We start from the raw sequence: 20,456 nt of genomic DNA on the forward strand, positions 1-20,456 counted from the left end.
GTATTATTTACGAAAATAAAAAGAATGACAAAAATTGTTGGGGTGACAAAATCGGGTCGAAAACGTGACAAAATCGGGACGTGATAAAATCGGGTCGAAAACGTGAAAAAATCGGGTCGAAAACGTGATAAAATCGGGGGTAGACAAAATCAGGGGTAGACAAAATCGGGGAGTGACAAAATCGGGGAGTGACAAAATCGGGTCAACACTGTATCGGAATATCGATGTTTTAACGCCGATATTTTTCGGCATCGATATTTCGGTAATAAAAACATCGATTCGGCAGTATCGATATTTTTCCGAAAAACGCCCATTCCTAGTTGCTTTAATGTTTTCAAGTACATGGGTTGAAATTTACATGATTGTGTAAAAATAAAGTTTTCTTGGTGGAAAAATAAATGCATTTTGATGTATCTTTACATCGATTGAAAAATGAGCAACGAACCGTGTAATTTTATATCTTTTTCAATGCTCTCAATCTCAATTGTAATTATTGATCAGATTTTAAAAAGTTATTTGAAAATAAATTAAAAGTTATTTTAAAATAAATAAAATGTGTAACCCCTTCTTAGTATATGTTTGTCTTTAAAGAAGTTCTTTTTGTTGTAGTGGGCTCTTTAATGGACGTAGTTATTGAGCATTAAACACTTTTTGTGACCCCTTTTCGGTTCAGTAATATCCCGAAAGGATAAAAACGGGCTATAGATAGAATATATTCCGCGACCTATTGTCCACTCGCCATACATGCTACTATGTGTAGGATAGTAGAGTTTGAAAAGGAATATGTATCAAAGTAGACCAAGCACACATTAAGTCAGTGAGTGAGCTAGTCACGATAGGTTGTGCTCGCGGAGCAAAGTTACGAAGTGTAATAAAAGGTAAGAGAATTGAACTTATTTTCGGCGTGTGTTGTATTTATTCGTGCTGCCAGAAGATCCCCAAATCGCTACACTATGAACTAGGTGAGGTGAAGTAATTGGTAAGAGTAAAACTACAGCAAAATGAACTCTAAACCTTATAAGCTAACTTACAATAAACCTAATAGGATTTACGACTACAGCTTATCTACTTGAACCATGTAAACTACGTGGAATTATATAAAGGGAACTAAACGTAAGTTATTATAAAATGTATTTACATCTAGGCATAATAATTAGTTGAGAACGATGCACTATACATATAAATGTGCATGATTGATGAATTTATTATTTAGCATGAAGGCAACTTAGATATATACAATTGCCAAGTATTGCCTAAACTAAAACCTATTCTAATACCAACTGAATTTGTTATGTTCTATGTGACAGGAAATTATATTCTCGCCATCACCGGATTATACGTGTTTCATTTCGCTTCCGGCCGAGAATCATAAGATCGGAAACATCCCGTTGAAACTATACTTCAACAGGGACCATCGTCCCTAACACCTAACACCTAATCCCAAGACGTTAAGCGACCCGTGCCGAGGGGATGCATGGCCAGGGGGGTGAAATACTGATCTAGGCCTTTAACGGAGCCTGTGGGGTACCTGGGCACCCTCCACAGTAATTGTCCCATACCGCGTCATGCTGGGCTCTGGCATGGTGAACTTCTTTTCCCGAGCAACTCGTGGGACCAAAATGGAAAACCAAGTCAATTCTTCAATTAGTGGTAGTAGTGTAGGCGATAACCCCTTAACCTTCTCCTCGGCTACGCCGGTAGAGGTTATGGACGGCCCATGGCTTATGGGGGCGATGAACCGTAAACGCGATGGGCTTTCGGCCTCGGAGGCGGAGGTGAATATAAAGGTTAAAGACCTGGACGAGATCACCGAAGTCGAAGTGCTCGTCACGGCACTGCGGCGACAGTGTGAAGTGGAGACGCCCACCGCAGCCGTTCGGCTACAGAAAGGTCCGGTAGGGACGCAGGTAGCATTGGTTCGGATACAGGTAGCGGAAGCCTCCAAGGTAGTCAAGTTAGGGAGCGTTAAGGTGGGATGGACGATGTGCCCTGTGGGCATATACGAGCAACTCGAAGTTTGCTTAAGTGCCTGGAACCGGGACGCAAGCAATGGGACTGCAAAGGCCCTGACAGAAGCAAGCTCTGCCGACGCTGCGGAGGAACATAAGGCACAATGCTGCACGAACCCTCCCAATTGTTTGATTTGTTCCAGCAAAGCTGTGAACAGCAAGCACCCCATGGGAGGTTCGAAGGGCCCGGCGTTTAAGCGTGCTGCAAAATCACAGTGCAGGTAACGCAGCTAAACCTGAACCACTGTGATGCAGCCCAGCAACTGCTGTGTCAGACAGAATGGGGGACGGATATCGCCATCATAGCGGATCCTTACCTTACCCGCCAGGAACGATAATTGGATTACCGATGGGTCTAAAATGGCGGCGATATGGACAACGGGCAGTCCAAGAGTTGGTGTCTTCGACACACGAGGGCTTCGTCATTGCCAAAGTCAACGGGGTCTTCTTCTGCAGCTGCTATGCGCCTCCTCGATGGTCGATCGAGCAGTTCGGTCGTATGCTGGATTGTTTGACGGCTGATGGGGTAGATGATGGCTACACTCATAGCGAGCACCTGGCAGTTCGCTACAGTATCGACTATACAACCAGCATTCAGCGGACGGAAGAAGGGGTGACATCATGACAGCAAATTTTGATTTCAGTTTGATTTCAAACTTTGCTCGGGAGGCCACCGACTTATTATGTGAGCAAAGTTTGAAATCAAACTGAAATCAAAATTTGCTGCCATGATGTCAATTATTTGATTACTCCAGTTGATCTCGTTTTGTATGGATTAACGGTTAACACAGCAAAAATGAGAGGATATTTTTACACTGTAAAATCATGCTGAAAACAAATTTTGCTGTTAATGAAATCAACATGAATACTAAATTTGATATCATAAGATTTTTAATTTGGTATCAAAATGAGTATTCAATTAGATTATTTTTATGAGCATTCATAATAACAACAGCATATTTTGTTTGCAAATTGCTTTTGATTTTCGTAAAACACACTTTAGATAATCGACAGCATAATTTGATGTAAAGCTGCTATCATTATGATAACTGAGGAATGCATATTGAAAACATGTTGCGATATCAATTTGTATTAACTAACAATTGACATCAAATTTTGTTTTCAATATAATCTTAACAGCAGAGCTTAATATCAATTTGCTCTCATTTTGTTAACCGATTTTGCTCGGGAAGTGGACTCAAGCAATTGCGAACCTGCGCCGCGCCTGCAGCACGCACAGAAGAGGAGCGTGTTGAACGACGGGTGGTGTTTGTGGCTGCTGAAGCCGCTCTGAAGACTGAGATTAGATCAAGCAAAAAAGCCTGCTTCGAGGGCCTGTGTCAAAGTGCCAACGCGAATTCATCTGGCCTATAGGGTCGTAATGGCTAAGACACGTGGAGCGATGGCCCCTACAGAGCGGTCTCCAGAGATGCTGGAGAGGATCATCGCGGGACTCTACCCACATCACGACCCAAATCCCTGGCCTCACTTTGTGGAGCTGCCAGGGGCCAGGGTGGCCGACGAGGGAAGAGTAATCGTGGCGGAACTTTCGGAGATTGCACAGTCCCTTGCACAGGGTTCGGAGTCGGCTTCATGGGTCATCGCGGTGCCCTGTGGTCGAACCCGATCCTTTTATCGAACAAGTGGCCGCGCGAAGAACAACATGGTATCGTCGCTTTCGCTGCGTCGCACTAAGGGGTAACTAGGCCAAAATTATATTTCGGCCTTTTCTGGTAGGTTTCGCATCTTTGATGCAAAAAACATAGTAACAATAGGTTTTCGAACATTTTTACAGGTGCAAATTCACCTACCAGTGATAAATTATCTTTCTTGATATGTTCAAAAATTGAACAAAGTTATTATAAACTGATACAGAAGCGACAGCTCCATGACAGTTCATTTGTTTACTCGCTTTTGTCCTTATTTTGCGTGGGAAACGTGAAAAATGAAAAATCACGCGTAGCATTTTATAAGGGCCTATTACAGAAAGGTCAACATTAATCGATGCAAGACAAAACTTTTAATTTTCAACTCCTATTTCACAAGCTTATTATATTTTTAGCAGCGAAAGCTTCCCAGAACGTACAACCAACACTTCCCAAGTAACATTTTTTGTTTTATGACGCTCTTCAAAACCATAATGTGCTCTTCATGGCTACCATAAAACCAGCATAAAACCAAAATGTTACTGGGGTTATTACTCACGCATAACATCAGTTGCATCGGAAACTTCGAAATTGATTAAACAAAAGTCGGGCTATTGTTTTTATACTCTTATGGGTTGTTCATAAACTCTTTGCTTAAACCATCTTGTTTACAAAAACATGGGATCGATTATTTTTGGAGTGGAAATGTTTCTTTCTATGGATTCGGGACGATGAAAATTCGGTAAATTTCCTGTTTTGGTCCTGATTACAAGATTGCCTCTAGTGGTTACTTCACTTAAGACCAGGGTATGCAAAACAACAACATTGTCCTCTCTTGTAAATATTGGGACATACTCAACTCGCAATAAGCATTTGTCCCAAACTGCAACATAATAGGACAATGATCGCTTGCCGCGCATTTAAAGAAGTGGTCGGTTTTCGGCGTTGTTTTTGGTTAAATAAGTATCAGTTATCAATGTTTAGACATAAACTTAACCTGTTAACGTTATTTGTACACTTCTGAAATATACAAGTTAAGGCATTTTGAAAAGTTTACAACAATTACTTCTCCATGATTGTTGCAGATAAAATGGAACGCAACATTGTCTTTATCCTCTGCAGATGAGGACAAAGACTTATCGCTATTTTCTTTTGTTGCTTGTTTTTTGCATTTTTCAGTGTTTATATTTAGCTTGAAGCGGCACCTGTCCATTTGTCTACATTATTTAAAACTAGTTATCGATTTATATCGAGATTTTCATATGTGTTGTCAATGCAATCGCCTAATTCAATAGGCCTTTTCATGTGACACTGCCGAGACTGCACTTGTTTATAACCGCTGAACAGGCCCGCAAGTCCGAAGCTGTCACTTTCATAGAAGAACTGTCAATTGACGATAAAATCAGCTGTTTTTAAACGTCTCGTAAAAAGGCCCATACAATTGTTATTTTGATTTTTTATAAGATTGGTTAGTGGGAGAGAGACGAAAGATAATGGAGCATGCGCAGTGCTATGTGGAGATTCAAATGGACAGCAGATGCCCCAAACTAACATTAATATCTGAGCGTTAGGTTACAAAATTGTATTAAAGTTTTTTTTTACTCGGCTCCGTAACGCCCGACAGCATTTGAGCCTACCAAATGAACGAATGAATAACAAAAACCCAGGTTAATCCACCTACAGTGAGATTTTGACCCTTCCTTAGTTATAAGGAAATTTTTTCCAGACTCCAGTATTTAAAACGAGATAAAACTACTCAGCTTCCCACGGCGATTTACCGTGAAAGTGACAAAATAATTGCCTACCCAAAGGCGGATGTCATGGGTTGAGAGACAACTCAACGAATGATAACGTACTGTACTTCATGCTGCCTATCTATAAGGCGCTCGTCGGATTGAATAACTATTGTGACATGGTTAGTAACTATCATAACGCTGGTTGCATATACTGTACTCGTAATTTCCAGAGACCTCGACATTAATTAATCCAGTCCAGAACTAACTAAATCAGTCATTGATCTGAGCGAAATTTAATAGCGTTCAATAATAACATATATTTCGCCTTATGGATGCCTAATTTGGTAAAACTAAACTTGTTCAATACCTTAAAAATGAGCGAGATTTTTATGGTAGTAAATTTCAGAATTTGCATACATACGCACACATACATGCATACAAGTGATCTATTAGTGTCTCAAAACATGCTCACATTTACTATCTAGCTTCCTCTGAAGAAATTTTTGAAATCCCTTCCAATTTTTACGTTTTTGCTTTTCTGAGAAGATTTTTTTGTACATGCTTCTATATGTTCCTCAATTAAAATCATTTGTTTGTTTGAAACAAATCAGAAAAATAGGCATAATTCCATATCATATCATTTGTTATAATTATATTTTCAATGTCAAAGTGAATTTGTTTCAAATATCATACATTTTATATAATAATTTACGAGATTTATTGATAGATTAATACGTAACACACCTGCGTAACGCATACAAAGCGAAATTATAGACACTTCCGAAGGAAGGGTCAAAAAGAGTATGTTACTATTGTATTCAATCATGTCTATGCGTCATTCGAAAGTCAGTAAAAGTAAAAGTAAAAGTTACAGTCACTCTCAAAATTGAGCGTACACAAGGATTAGATGAATATATTCGAAAATTCCAAAGGAAATTTAATTGTTGGCTCGGTTGTTTTAATGCATTTCAATATTCATCCCTTCCTTTAATGTATGCGTACATAAAATGGTTGAAATTTTTTCTCTAAAGTTCATTTATTTGAAAATAATTTCAAAATACGCCTATTAGATGTGACAAAATTGAGCGTACAGTGATTTTTTTTCTATAAAATTTCATATTATAAAAGCGATTAATGTCATTTAATGTTATTTTTTATGAACGCTACGCCACTGTATTACACCTTCTTTAGGGATAGTATATCGCCGAAATATCGGTAACTAGAAAATGTGAAGTTGTTCAATTGCGTAGACTGCGAAGCAGAAAATTTTCCACGACTGAGCCTAGTTAAACAAATGGTTGGCGACGTGCTGATAACGATCAAGTAAAATGTGGGCTTCTTCTATGTACTGCATAGGCTTTAGTTTCATAGTAAACAATAATACGTTCCTGGTTTTTTAGTTCCTAGTCATTTAATAACTTTGGTTATTTTTCTATTGCCATCATTGAATGCTCTGCACGCTACCAGCTTAAACTTAACCGCTTATTACTAACATTAGAATTTTGGCAACTTTCTCAAAAATAAAAGTTATGCAATATAACAAACCTTATGATTAAAAGAGTATATTTTCTAACCTGTTTAATGATCGTTCTCACTTTTGATGGAAGGATATTCGCACTCTGCCTTTGTGTTCATTAACAGCATGCCAACAGGAGCAGGTGAACGTTTCTCGCTTCATAACGTCCGTATAGACGACCCCATTCAGATGGTCCATTTCGTGCTGCGCGATGCGAGCATTCCACCCTTTCAGGGTCAGTTCCTTGGTTTGGCCTTTACCGTCAAGCCCACTGAGCACAACCTCCCCGTATCGAGGCACTTCCCCGCTGTACCCTTTCACGCTGGCGCAAGACTCTGGGAAGTTTATTTTTTCGTAGTTTGTCACCTTCAGTTCTGGATTGATGAAAACCTTAAAATTTTAACTATCAGTAGATTTTGTAAAATTTGTTCGCTTTTGTTTGAGCAATATCCATAAAAATGCGAAAGTATCAATAATTTTTAAATAGTAAAAATTTCTTTTGATCTCATACGAAGAAGTTGTTCCGAAATGCTTTCATTTTACTTTAAAACCAGTTTAGATAAATTTATTTGAATTTCCTAAGTTTTTTAGCAACTTAATTTGTTATAATATACGACAGGTTTTGTTAATAATTTTCTGGTTTTGTAAATAATTTGATGCAAAATACGAGTAGAATTGTGGGCAGTTCGCGTAACGCACACTCTTATGCAGGACAAAGGGCTTAGAAAAGCGAAAGCAAATAATGTGTTTTTGGTGTACAAATGTATCATAAAAAAATTGTCGTTAAAAAAACTAAAAAATAAAACATCGAACGAAATTGCATTTGATCGGTTGCACAACTGACCTTTTATTTAAGAGCAATAGTGCGAAAAGTATTGTCTTCTAGTCAATTTTGAATGTTTAACCAACTTCAGAATATGTAACTGAAAAAGTTCTATAGAGTAATTTTACAACATCCAGCCAGAGTGTGAAACATCAAGAATCAACCAACTTACTTACCGTTAGCGGCAACGTGTCCATTTGCTTAATTTTATACTCAGCGTTGGTGTAGTGCTTCTTCAACCGTTCCTCAAACTCCATCACCAGAATCCTGAGGGAAATGCCTATCTGCGGTGCCGCCAAGCCCACGCAGTCATATTTACGCATAACATTGATCATGTGCTTAACAAGATATGCCACTTCCGGTGAGTTAACTGCTTCGACGGGAACAAGTGCCGCCTTCTGTCGCAGCACCGGATCGCCGATTTGAGTTACGTGACCGTACGGGGGTTCATTCGACGACGTCTTGCTCTGCCACAGTGACTGGTACCATCGCCCGAACGAAGCTAACTTGGACGATGTCGAGATGGATCGTATTTGTAGGTACCGAGGCAACATTTTAGCTGACAGTACTAAAATTTTATGTAATAAATTAGGAAAGAAATAATTTAGAAAACAAATACCTACCTTCAACAAAAACGACGATGTCCGGTGCTTTTGGGTTGTTTACTTTAACGAATGAATTCACATGAACAGCTGATTACAAATGAACTAAAATAGGCACTCACGATTGTAAGGTACATTGGGGTATTTTAATACTGGTTCTCCAATTTCATCGGTTTTAGGTTCAATTTTGACGTTGGACAACTTGGATAAAAATGTATCATTCACACCTGGGTGGTGCGAATAGAATCAATTTGGTTGTCGAACTGAAGCCAAAATTTTATAATATATTTTAAAATATATAGGGGGAATGACGGCTTTGGCAGGTTTTGTTCTATTATTGGCAGGGGGGTTTTTTATGACTGACTAGGCTCAAATTCAGGGTTTCGACTTTTCATTCCAATGAGACCAAAGCAAGCATTTTTCGGGCCAAGGGAAAATCTTGTTTCGTTGTTTATGTTGAGGATCATCTTTCACCCATCAATCTTTTCTCTAGAATTAGCATTGGAAGATAAACGAGAATCTTGCCTGTTAGATGAAAATCCTTTTTCGTTTCAATACTTTTACCTCTCACTCACTTTTCGCGAGAATTATCGCAGAACAATTACAAAAATGTATGGCCGCGTCGGGATTCGAACCCAGAATAGTAACAATAATAGCTATGGGGATGCGCATACTTTAGCCACATTACCACGCTATCTGTATGAAAGCGTTAAGTTATTTGTTCCTCATAAGCTACTACCATTTACATTGATGATGCCACGAAAAGACTCGAATATGAATGAAAAAGAGCAAACCAACGTTTGGCGGCAATCGAAGTGAGCGAAACATTGTTTTCACTCTCCAGGCTGTTTTTCTTTCCCGAAAAGCGATTTCTCCCCGAAAACTTTCGTGAGGGAAAATCATGTGCTCCTGAGATTGAGTGAGCATTACGAACTCTGCTCAAATTTGGCCTAAATATTCTTTGCATATCAAAGAATATTGTGGCAAAATTTCATAAAATTTGGTCGACAAAAACCCCCCTGCCAATAATTGAACCCGCATAATTCTAAACCATATTTTTTTTTAACTAATTTTATTTGCTAATTATCTAATACATGCATTCATCTCTTAGACTAGGTGTTCCGTGTTTTCTTAACACTATCATCCTTATTTGCTATTTTACATTTTTAGTTATTATTAATACATTTCAATTGCCTCTGGCAGTTAGAATATTTCCTCTGGTTGAATTGAACCATGTAGGAATTACAATGTTTTCTACTTAAACTAAACTTAACCTAATTTATACTAATGGTACAAGGAGCTAATCGTTGCAATTGAAGATTGCAACGATTTTTGTCTAAAATTGGAAATTATTTTGTTGGACATTTGTTGCAATGTCTCAATATTAGAAATTCTATGAAGTTCATTGGTACTATACCACGGAGGCAACTTCAGAATCATTTTCAGAATTTTATTTTGAATCCTCTGAAGTGCCTTCTTTCTTGTATTGCAGCAACTAGTCCAAATTGGCACAGCATACAACATGGCAGGTCTAAAAATTTGTTTGTAAATCAAAAGTTTGTTCTTAAGACAAAGTTTTGATTTTCTGTTTATAAGTGGATATAGACACTTAATATATTTGTTACATTTGGCTTGAAGGGCTTCAATGTGATTTTTAAAAGTTAATTTTTGATCTAGCAGAAGTCCTAAATATTTAGCTTCGCTAGACCAATTAATTGGAACCCCATTCATAGTGACAATATGTCTGCTAGAAGGTTTCAAATAAGAAGCTCTCGGCTTATATGGGAAAATTATAAGCTGAGTTTTGGAAGCATTCGGGGAAATTTTCCATTTTTGCAAGTAAGTGGAGAAAATAGCCAAACTTTTTTGCAATCTACTACAAATGACACGAAGGCTACGCCCTTTGGCTGAGAGACCTGTGTCATCTGCGAACAAAGATTTTTGACCCTGGTGGTAAATCAGGTAAGTCAGAAGTAAAAATGTTATACAAAATGGGCCCCAGTATGCTGCCTTGGGGAACACCAGCTCTTACAGGTAATCTATCAGATTTAGAATTCTGATAGTTTACCTGCAGTGAGCGATCTGATAAATAATTTTGGATCAGTTTAATAATGTACAGAGGAAAATTAAAATTCATCAATTTGACAATCAAACCTTCATGCCAAACACTGTCAAATGCTTTCTCTATACCGTGGACCCCCGGTAATATGACCGCTTTTAATCTGAACACTTTTTAATTTGAACCCCGTTGGTTTGAACATCGTTCAAATTAAAAATGGTTCAAACGTCATTTAGCACGTGGAATCGAGAGAAGAAAAATGAAACATCGTGAAACGGAACGCAGAATCAAAACAAACCAGCAAAGAGAGCGGCCAGAAACCAGTTTTTCTGATGCAAATAGAGTAACCAGAAGTTCAAATTAAAAATGAACCCCGTTAATTTGAATGAGGTACCGTTCAAATTATCGGGGGTCCACGGTATCAAGAAGAGCAACTTCAGTCGAATATCCTTCAGATTTATTGAGCCGAATTAAGTTCGTAACTCTTAATAACTGATGAGTAGTTGAATGCCCATGGCGAAAACCAAATTGCTCATCAGCAAAAATAGAATTGTCATTAATATGAACCATCATTCTATTTAAAATAATCTTTTCAAACAGTTTGCTTATTGAAGAAAGCAAACTGATTGGGCGATAACTAGAAGCCTCAGCTGGATTTTTGTCCGGCTTCAAAATTGGAACAACTTTGGCGTTTTTCCATTTATCTGGAAAGTATGCCAATTGAAAACATTTGTTAAATAAATTAACCAAAAAGGATAAAGAGCTCTCAGGAAGTTTTTGATAAGTATGTAGAAAATACCATCATCACCTGGGGCTTTCATATTTTTAAATTTTCTAGTAATAGATCTCACTTCATCCAAATTAGTTCCCAACGAAGGGTCAAAAACATTCTCTTGATTGAGAATGTCTTCGAAGCTCCGTGTAACCTGATCCTCAATTGGACTAGTGAGACCTAGACTAAAATTATGGGCACTCTCGAACTGCTGAGCAAGTTTTTGAGCCTTTTCGCCATTTGTTAATAAAATTTTATTTCCCTCTTTAAGGCTACCTTACACCTCGGGAAAATTTTCCGCCGGATTTTGATCCCCGTGCATTTTAAATGGGGCCGGGATTTTGATTTTCCGTGCCCAAATCCCGAAAACATCGCATATGTAAAAATACATGGGGAAAAAATCCGCGGACCAAATTCCCGAGGTGTGAGGCTACCTTTAAGCGCTGGAATTGGCTTTTGAGGTTTTTTAAGAATTTTCGTTAATTTCCAAAAGGGTTTCGAACTGGGATCCAACTTCGAGACATTATTCTCAAAGTTGGTATTTCTCAGAATAGCGAAACGTTTTGCCTTTCTCGTACAACAAAGTTGTACCAGAAAGGCTTTCATTTCACTCCCAAAACGTACTTTTTATAGAGCGCTTGTAGACCCATAGTATTATATACCATTCGATTCAGCTCGACAAACTGAGCAAATGTCTGTCTGTCCGTGTGTGTGTCCGTGTGTGTGTGTGTGCGTATGTGTGTGCACATTGAAACATTAGCCAATTTTTCTAGTACTAAACCTGAATCGATTTTGCTACAAGTTGCATTCGATGGGGAATGTTTTCTTCTTGTTCACTATTGAGTTTCATAATGATGGCACTTCTCAAAAAATAGTAAATATTCAAAGAGTTATGAGACATCATTATTTCGTAACAAATAAGCTATCGATTTTCTAGGTTATGTTCTCCCAAGACACAATTTATTCGAAACCGGCACACTGACAGCATAGAATACACAGCTTACACGGAAGAAAAAACTTCACAAAGAAACATAGAAACCCATTAATGAGTTAAAAAGTACCTATTTTAAGATTTCATGTATACACTGAAAATTCTCGTTTATTTTTTCAAAATGACCTAAGAAACATATTTTCATGAATGAATTTTAATATTGCGATCAACAGACCAATATGATAGCTTTTGATTGCAGTACACAAATTAATTCATGAATAAAAGGTGACATATGTTCTTTTTAAAAGTTAAGCGTCATTTCTGCCACTTCTTTCCCCTATGGGCCGATGTGAGCAGTGAGAAGTGAAAAGTGAGACGTGAGGAGTGAAAAGTAAGAAGTAAGAAATGAAAAATGAGAAATGAAAAATCACCAGATGATCCGAAATGAAAACAAAAATGTTTTTCCAAATTTAATCTAGACTATCCTTTGAAAAGAGCTGAAATTTTTTGCTAATATTTTCAAATGGATATAATAGAAAAACGACGCATCCCACAAAAAGTGTTGTATGGGTGACCATCGCAAAATCAGTCAAACTTTCTAGTGAAAATATCGGAAACAATCCAAATTGAGCCCTACACTGAAAAAATCAGTTTAAAAATTTTAAAGTCGATTTGCGAAAAAACGCCCTTTTTTATTTAAATGAAATTTTGTCTCAAGATAGGTGATTATGTTCCCTACCAACCGTCCATACATCGCAAGCTGGGCACTCTCAAGGAAAAAAAGTTTTTCTAACAAAAACTTTTTCTTGTCGGAATTATTTTCAGTGTATTTTCATCTGAAATTAAACCAATGAAAGCCATCGTTATAGAACCCCAAGCAAATCTATTTTTATGATACATTGTCTAATTAAGTCACTAAATATAGAGTAATATTAAGAAGGGGTTTATATCTTCAAAAAAAAATATTATATTTCATTATTAGCTTCTTTAGTTGCGACCAGTTACGACCAAAACATTGTACTCTGCCTGACTGCACAGGAATACTTAATATGAGTATATTATGTATACATATGTTAAATCCACCCCTTAAAGACACTGAAAAAATCAATTCCGTCAAGAAAAGTTTTTGTTAGAAAAATTTTTCCCTTCAAAGTGCCCAGCTTGCGATGTATGGACGGTTGGTAGGGAACATAATCACCTATCTTGAGACAAAATTTCGTCCAAATCGAAAAGGGCGTTTTTTGCAAATCAACTTTAATTTTTAAATCGATTTTTTAGTGTAGGGTTCAATTTTGAGTTTTTCAAAAGTTTTATTAGAAAGTTTGACTGATTTTGCGATAGTCACCCATACAACACTTTTTTGTAGGAAGGGTCGTTTTTCGATTATATCCATTTGAAAAAATCAGTAAAAACAAGTTTGACCCTTTTCAAAAGATAGTCTGAATCAAATTTGAATAAACTAAGCAGAGTGTATGTAATTAAGAGTGGCGACACTGTCAGAATTGGAACAAAATTCATCTGTCATTCCCATACAAAATCGTGTTCCAAACGAGCAGGAGACCTGTCAAATGCGGCACATGTCGCCACTCTTAATTACATACACTCTGAAACTAAGTATGCACTTTTCTTTTAACTGCACTTCTTAAATATTGACCAATAAATTTACAAAAAGTCAACTTAAACAATCAGAACACTTGCAAGATCCCAAAAAGTTCTATTTTGGCTTTACGCATTTTATTACATTTCCCGCATAACTTTTCAAACGGACCTAAGTAAAATTTTTTCATGAATTCTCGCTTAACTTTCCAAAAGGACGTAAGTAACATTTTTTTCATGAATTTATTTGAATACTGCAATCAATATTGTGATTCTCGAGATATTATAGCATTTTGCTCATTCACCTCTGCCTCGCTTAGTTGTGCGCCGCTAAGGTATTGTGTCATATTATGGTACTTTACTCAATTTAAGTGTAGAATATTACATCACAAATTAAACATAATTGCACTACTAATATCCACTTAAACAATATCCCGAACGCAACACAGGCGAAAGAAAAGCAAAAAACTACTAAACCTCGAACAATTTCACTTAAAAATATCTTTTCGTAAAGGGACGACAATATGCTACATACCTTACAAGCGAATGTGGAAAAGCTTACCGTAAGCTCACATCTATTTGACATTGGTTTATTTACTTTTTGCATGGCGCACAACTCGGCGCATGGGACCCGGCGCGTAACTGGTGAGCCAGTATGCTAATTTTAGAAAAGAATCGCAATAGCTTTCATGATGTTCTGTTCTGAAATTAATTCATGAAAAAAATGTTACTTAGGTCCTTTTGATAAATTATGCGAGATCTATAGTACAGCAGAAAGTCCATTGCTGATAAACGTTCATTTCGAACAATACACCGCAGATTGCTGGTTAATTTTTTTTGACATATACTCTGTCTCGCTCAAACCAACAGCGAATAATCTAGCGACTACTTTAACGAACTATTTAAGGAACAGCTACTTTAACCGACCGTGTCCATTTAGCAAGTACGGTGTTGAACATAATCTGGAGATTAAAATAACACTTAATAAAGTTTAAAAAAACTTAGCAAGTAACCGCACAATATTGAGTAAAACAAATTAAGGGTGTAGCATTTCTGCATGCGGTGAATAAATTTCGCACCGTGTATATAACTGACAGCATGAATGTTTGTGTTGCTTCTTTCGTGCTTTATTGATGATGCTAACCTCTCAAGCAAAGTTTTCCAAAGCTTCAAATGTGGAACACGAAAACTAATGGACGAACCCACACGCGCTAGAGACCCGAAGCCGATGACTTCATCCGCCTCAACACAGCTGTAAAAGTTTCGTCGTTGGAAATAAAAATCGCATACATACGTACATGCTTTCTCGTGCGCTCGTTACGTTCGCATTGGTGAAAAAACACTACGTGGGAATCAGGAAAGTTGGAAACATATCGAATTTTAATCCATATGTATTTTTCAAAACGCGCCGTTGCGCTAATCATTGTATTTACTATCGCTAATCATTGTACTACCGCACGATCGCATATTTGTAACATATGCATTTTTTCCTTTCTCGTACAACAAAGTTGTTCCGAAAGGCTATATGATTGCTAAAAAAACTTGATAGAAGGCCCGGAGACCCATAGTGTTATATACCGATCGACTCAGCTCGACAAACTGAGGTGACGTCTGTTTTTTTGTGTATGTGTGTGTGTATGTGTACAAATTTTGTAGGCACACTTTTTAGAACTTAGAATTATCCGATTTACTCGCAACAAGTTGCATTCGACGGGGAATTGTTTGCTATTGGAAATGGGCCCGATCATTGCTTTTCGGAATTATTGAAAAAACATTGTTTTTCCCCAAAGGTCCCCCTTGAAAATTCAAAGAACAATTTTTTTTGAATGGTGGCAAGGCAAAAATATTAAAAATGATCGAAAAATGTGATCTATTCCCCCAAAGAGCTTTTTTGACCTTTCTAATGTGATTTTTTCAATATATTTTATAATGCACGAGAAAGGCATCATCACTGCTAGGTGGATTAATCTGGGTTTTTAATTTCATTTTGCAAATCTCGCCAAATAACTTTCAACGCGGAATCGCGAGTTCTTTGGTATTGCCTTCGCCTCACATTTTTAAGACGGATCAGTAGCTGAAGATCGTCGTCAATAATAATGGAGTTGAATTTAATTTCACATTTAGGAATTGCAATGCCTCTGGCTTCGACAATTAAATTTGTCAAAGATACGAGCGCATTGTCAATATCACTTTTGGTATCCAAAGGAATATTAACATCAAAATTCCTATCGATGATATATGTTTTATATAAATCCCAATCAGCTCTATGGTAATTAAAAGTAGAGCTGATTGGATTGTAATTGGCTTCTTGTGAGATTTCAAATGTCACAGGAAGGTGATCAGAGTCAAAGTCAGCATGAGTTACCAATTGGCCACACAGCTGACTTGAATCCGTTAAAACTAAATCAATTGTAGAAGGATTTCGACTGGAAGAAAAACAAGTAGGGCCATTGGGATATTGAATAGTATAATATCCCGCAGAACAATCTTCAAATAAAATTTTGCCGTTGGAATTGCTTTGAGCATTATTCCATGAACGGTGTTTGGCATTGAAGTCACCAATTACGAAGATTTTTGATTTGTTGCGAGTCAGAATTTGAAGATCAGCTTTCAACAAATTCTTTTGCTGCCCATTGCATTGAAATGGCAAATAGCACAGACAAACAGACATAACACATTGAACATTCACTCATCAAATTAATCGTTATTTAAACACTAACGACATCTGTTGATTCCAGTTAGTTGGGCAAATCACGAGCCAGATGGCGGTAGTGAGCAAATGTCAAACTCGAGCAAATCCGATGCGCGCGCCACTAGTGTCCGATTGGCCAACTAATGATTATTTGAATTGATCAGTAAATCAGTGAACGATGGAAATTTGACGAGTGTTATGTCTGTTTGTCTGTGCAAATAGGCTGCAATGAAGGAAAATTGACCAAAATTTGTTTCAACAGAAACTCCCAAGGTTTCAAAAACTTTGGTTTCAAACGAAGAAAATAATTTATGTTTGATACGTCTATTAATGACGATGGCGACCCCACCACAGGCGCTGTCAAGACGATCATTTCTGTAGAAACAATTATTAGATCCATTAAAACGGAGTCCGATAAAATTTTTTTGTGTGTACTTTATACCAACCTGAACAGCTTCTGGTATGGTATTTGCTTTGAACATTGCATCAATCATGTGATGCAATTGTTCAGTTAAAAAATCAAAATCGGAAGCAGTCATGCTACCTGAATCGGCAACATGACCATTATTTTCCGTTGGGACATGGGTATAAACCTCATTTTGAGAAGAGAAATTTTGTCTACCAGCAGCGATGTTTGCATACGTAGGTACATTCGAAAAATTGGAATTTACTGAAGTGCTTGCTACCCGTTGACGAGCGGCAAAATTTGTTTGTGAATTGTGGTGGGTATGAATTGCTCGACCGGTAACTGGTTTCGAAATTTAAGCGTTTGAAAAATTTCTACCCGTCGAATCTGGGATCCGATTGGAATTTCCCGTCATCAATTTTGCACGGGAATTCAAAACTTTTTTGCGTGAAGGGCATTCCCAGAAATTGGATTTATGTGGATTTATGATTGCCCCCACAATTTGCACATTTAAATTTATTGGAATCTTCTCTCACAGGACATGCGTCCTTGGCGTGAAAGGTTCCACCACAAATTATGCATTTAGCATTCCATGACCCCACTTTTGGCATTTACGGCACTGGGTGGGGTTTTGGAAATTTCCCCCAGGCCTGCGGAAATGTTCCCATGTAACACGGACATGAGACATAATACAGGCCTTTTCCAAACTTTTCATATTATTTAGTTCACTTTTGTTAAAATGAACTAAATTAAATTTTTGAGAAATGCCCCTCTGGGAAGTACCAGAGTGGGATTTCTTTTTCATCTTAATTACTTGGACTGGTGAAAATCCAAGTAATTGAGAAATTTCAATTTAATCTCATCCAGTGATTTATCATCACTGGGAGACCTTTCAAGACGACTTTGAACAATCGCTCAGTTTTGTCGTCGTATGTGAAGAATTTATGGCGCTTCTCAGTTAAATACTGAAGAAGACGTTTGCGATCGTCAAAGGATCCCGGCAAAACGCGGCAGTCACCCTTCCTAGCAATCTGAAATGAAACCTTGATCCCCTGAAGGTTACTCAAAATCTCATTCCGGAAGCCAGAAAACTCGGCAACAGATACCACAATTGGCGGAATCCTTTGCTTTTTCGCATGAATCGAATCACCTGGGCTAGAGGTATATTCGATTTGCTCAATTTCATCATTAATCAAATTGAACTGATTGCTCAGTTCGATTGGAGAAGAATTATTTCCGATATTAGAGTTTGAAGGAATATCTGAATTCTCCAGCTTCCTTCTATTTTTTCCGCGCTTTGGCAGGACGGTCTTGAAACCTTGTTTATTTGAAGGAAGTGGAGAATTCAGAGACTCCCCCTTCCTCTTGTTTTTATTAATGCTCATGGCTGAACGTGGAGACGTGACCTTCTAAGAGGTTTATTCCCAGAACGGTGTCCCTGCAGGATTACCACCGCTTGTCGGAATTTTACTTCCGCAAACGGGTCCAACGTAAAACGAAGGCACGGGTCCTTGCAAAGATCGTAACGGGATCAGTGGGTACAAATAGCGCTAAGAAGCACCGTTGAAATTAAAATAGCTTCGGGTAGTATTAAAAACTTCCTTCCGCAAAGAGAGAAAGAACCGCACAGCACGAAAGCACGATGCGGTCTGAATTCTAAACCATTCATAGACGATATCTCTCACTGTTGTCGACCTTTTCTGTTAATGTAAAATAACCATATCTCGAGCATCATATGATGACGGCCGAAAAGCCAACAATGCTGAACCGAGAAAAATGAGGTTAAAGTTTTCTATGACTAATTTAATTAATTTTTTGAAGTAGAAACCACCCTACTGTCATCGCCTCTCTCTCCAATGGAAAAAAAATGGTGGCTAACATCTCTGGGGTTAGCGCGCGGTGGGCCCCACTGACAAATCAAAATTAGTAAACAAAAACATCATTTCAGGACTAATTTTCTGTGATGGAGTAATTGTTGTAAAGCGATTTGAATGAATTTATTACTTTTATCGTTATGTACCACGTATTCCGTGCCGTGAAAAATGTGTTCGATTTTCAATTGAATTGTAATAAGACCGTCATTCAACACAACACGGTTAGTACGGTGCAAAACAATTTTGAATATTTGGTATAAATATTGTATCAGCAAATAACGCCCACAGCAAAATAATAACGTGAATTTTATGCTGGAGTCAGAAGCATAGCTGTGTGTCATCCGGCTGGTAGAAACACATTCCATTGCCAAAAACATGTCAATGCTATACGTAAATGGTTATATTATAACAGCAAATTTAGATTAATTGGAACACTATTCGAAATCTACAAAATTTCAGCTTAAACAAAAATCGCGCCGTTTACTCGCATTACCGCCAGCACGTCTGGCTTTTGAGCCGTTCGCACCGAAGTCATCTAGAAAGATTTATAAGAAACTTAAATGTGATCAAGCTTAACATTTTATATTTCTTACCTTAAATCATGCTACATGATGTATTTTATGAGGGCTCCTGCTGAACGGAAGATTTGGGTTTCTGAAAGTTGAAAATATTAATTTATTTCAGTATAACATTAAAAACAAACTTACTTTTTTCATCACGACCAGTCTGTTTATAAACAAAGATGGCAATTGATCCTTAATCCTTAGCCGTGCGGTAAGACGCGCGGCTACAAAGCAAGACCATGCTGAGGGTGGCTGGGTTCGATTCCCGGTCCCGGTCTAGGCAATTTTCGGATTGGAAATTTTCTCGACTTCCCTGGGCATAAAAGTATCATCGTGCTAGCCTCATGATATACGAATGCAAAAATGGTAACCTGGCTTAGAAACCTCACAGTTAATAACTGTGGAAGTGCTTAGTGAACACTAAGCTGCGAGGCGGCTCTGTCCCAGTGTGGGTATGTAATGCCAATAAGAAGAAGAAAAAGAAGGCAATTGAATCAAGCGAAAAAATGACTGAAGGTTCCCACATGCACACTAATGTTGATAACTGTAACAGATGCAGTAGGTTTAACCTGAAATGGTATGATGTTTCAACGTATGTGTGACATGCTTGAAAACTATGGAGAACAAGTAATTATGCTTAGACAGTATACTGAAAGGTCACAGCTTGTTAGACGATCCATTTGAAATTTTATATCATTTATTGAATCAAAAATATCAAAGGCGGAATCCAGCTTTTTACGCTAGCCATAAATTTAATGAGGGGTGAATCAAACTTGACAGGTGCTGTGTACAGAAATTCATAACAGCATCGAAGTAGCTTTGGATTTTCGACTGTTTTTTTATCCGTCAAAAATTTTCTCATGTTTCGCAATGTTTACCAATCACGGTAACTTAATTTGAATAATGATTGTTTAATAAATATTTTTATTACAGCCTGAGCATTCGAGTGATATTGGCGATATGTCAGGGTCTGATAGGAAGTTATACAAATTCATGCCAAGGCTCCAATCTCGGCTTCAATGCTCGCAATAACATGTTTCAGGTGCGAAAGGAATCCAGGTGTGACCAAGCATGTAAGATTGTGTAGATCCGTTTTCTCTGTCTGCAGCTTGTACATTGGAGATGCGATAAACAGATGCACAATAAAGCAAATAGGTCGCTTTAGGTAGGATTTGAAAGCAGAACCTATATATTTTTTTTTCAATCACATCTTTTAGAAATTGTTAGTCAG

The 20,456-nt window shown here is 37.7% G+C and overlaps 1 protein-coding gene across 1 annotated transcript; it reads right to left on the bottom strand.

Moving 5' to 3' along the window:
- Window positions 1-6,937: 6,937 nt before the first annotated feature.
- On the bottom strand, window positions 6,938-8,493 carry LOC134227821 (peptide deformylase, mitochondrial-like). Its single transcript, XM_062709499.1, has 3 exons — window positions 8,354-8,493; window positions 7,907-8,298; window positions 6,938-7,297 (listed from the first exon to the last, which is right to left on the bottom strand). Exons 2-3 carry the CDS (start codon window positions 8,282-8,284, stop codon window positions 6,983-6,985), a joined length of 693 nt encoding a protein of 230 aa, XP_062565483.1. The 5' UTR covers window positions 8,285-8,298; window positions 8,354-8,493; the 3' UTR covers window positions 6,938-6,982.
- Window positions 8,494-20,456: the final 11,963 nt, after the last annotated feature.

This window comes from Armigeres subalbatus, chromosome 3 (assembly GCF_024139115.2).
Source record: "Armigeres subalbatus isolate Guangzhou_Male chromosome 3, GZ_Asu_2, whole genome shotgun sequence".
In the NCBI taxonomy this organism is placed as follows: Eukaryota; Metazoa; Arthropoda; class Insecta; order Diptera; family Culicidae; genus Armigeres; species Armigeres subalbatus.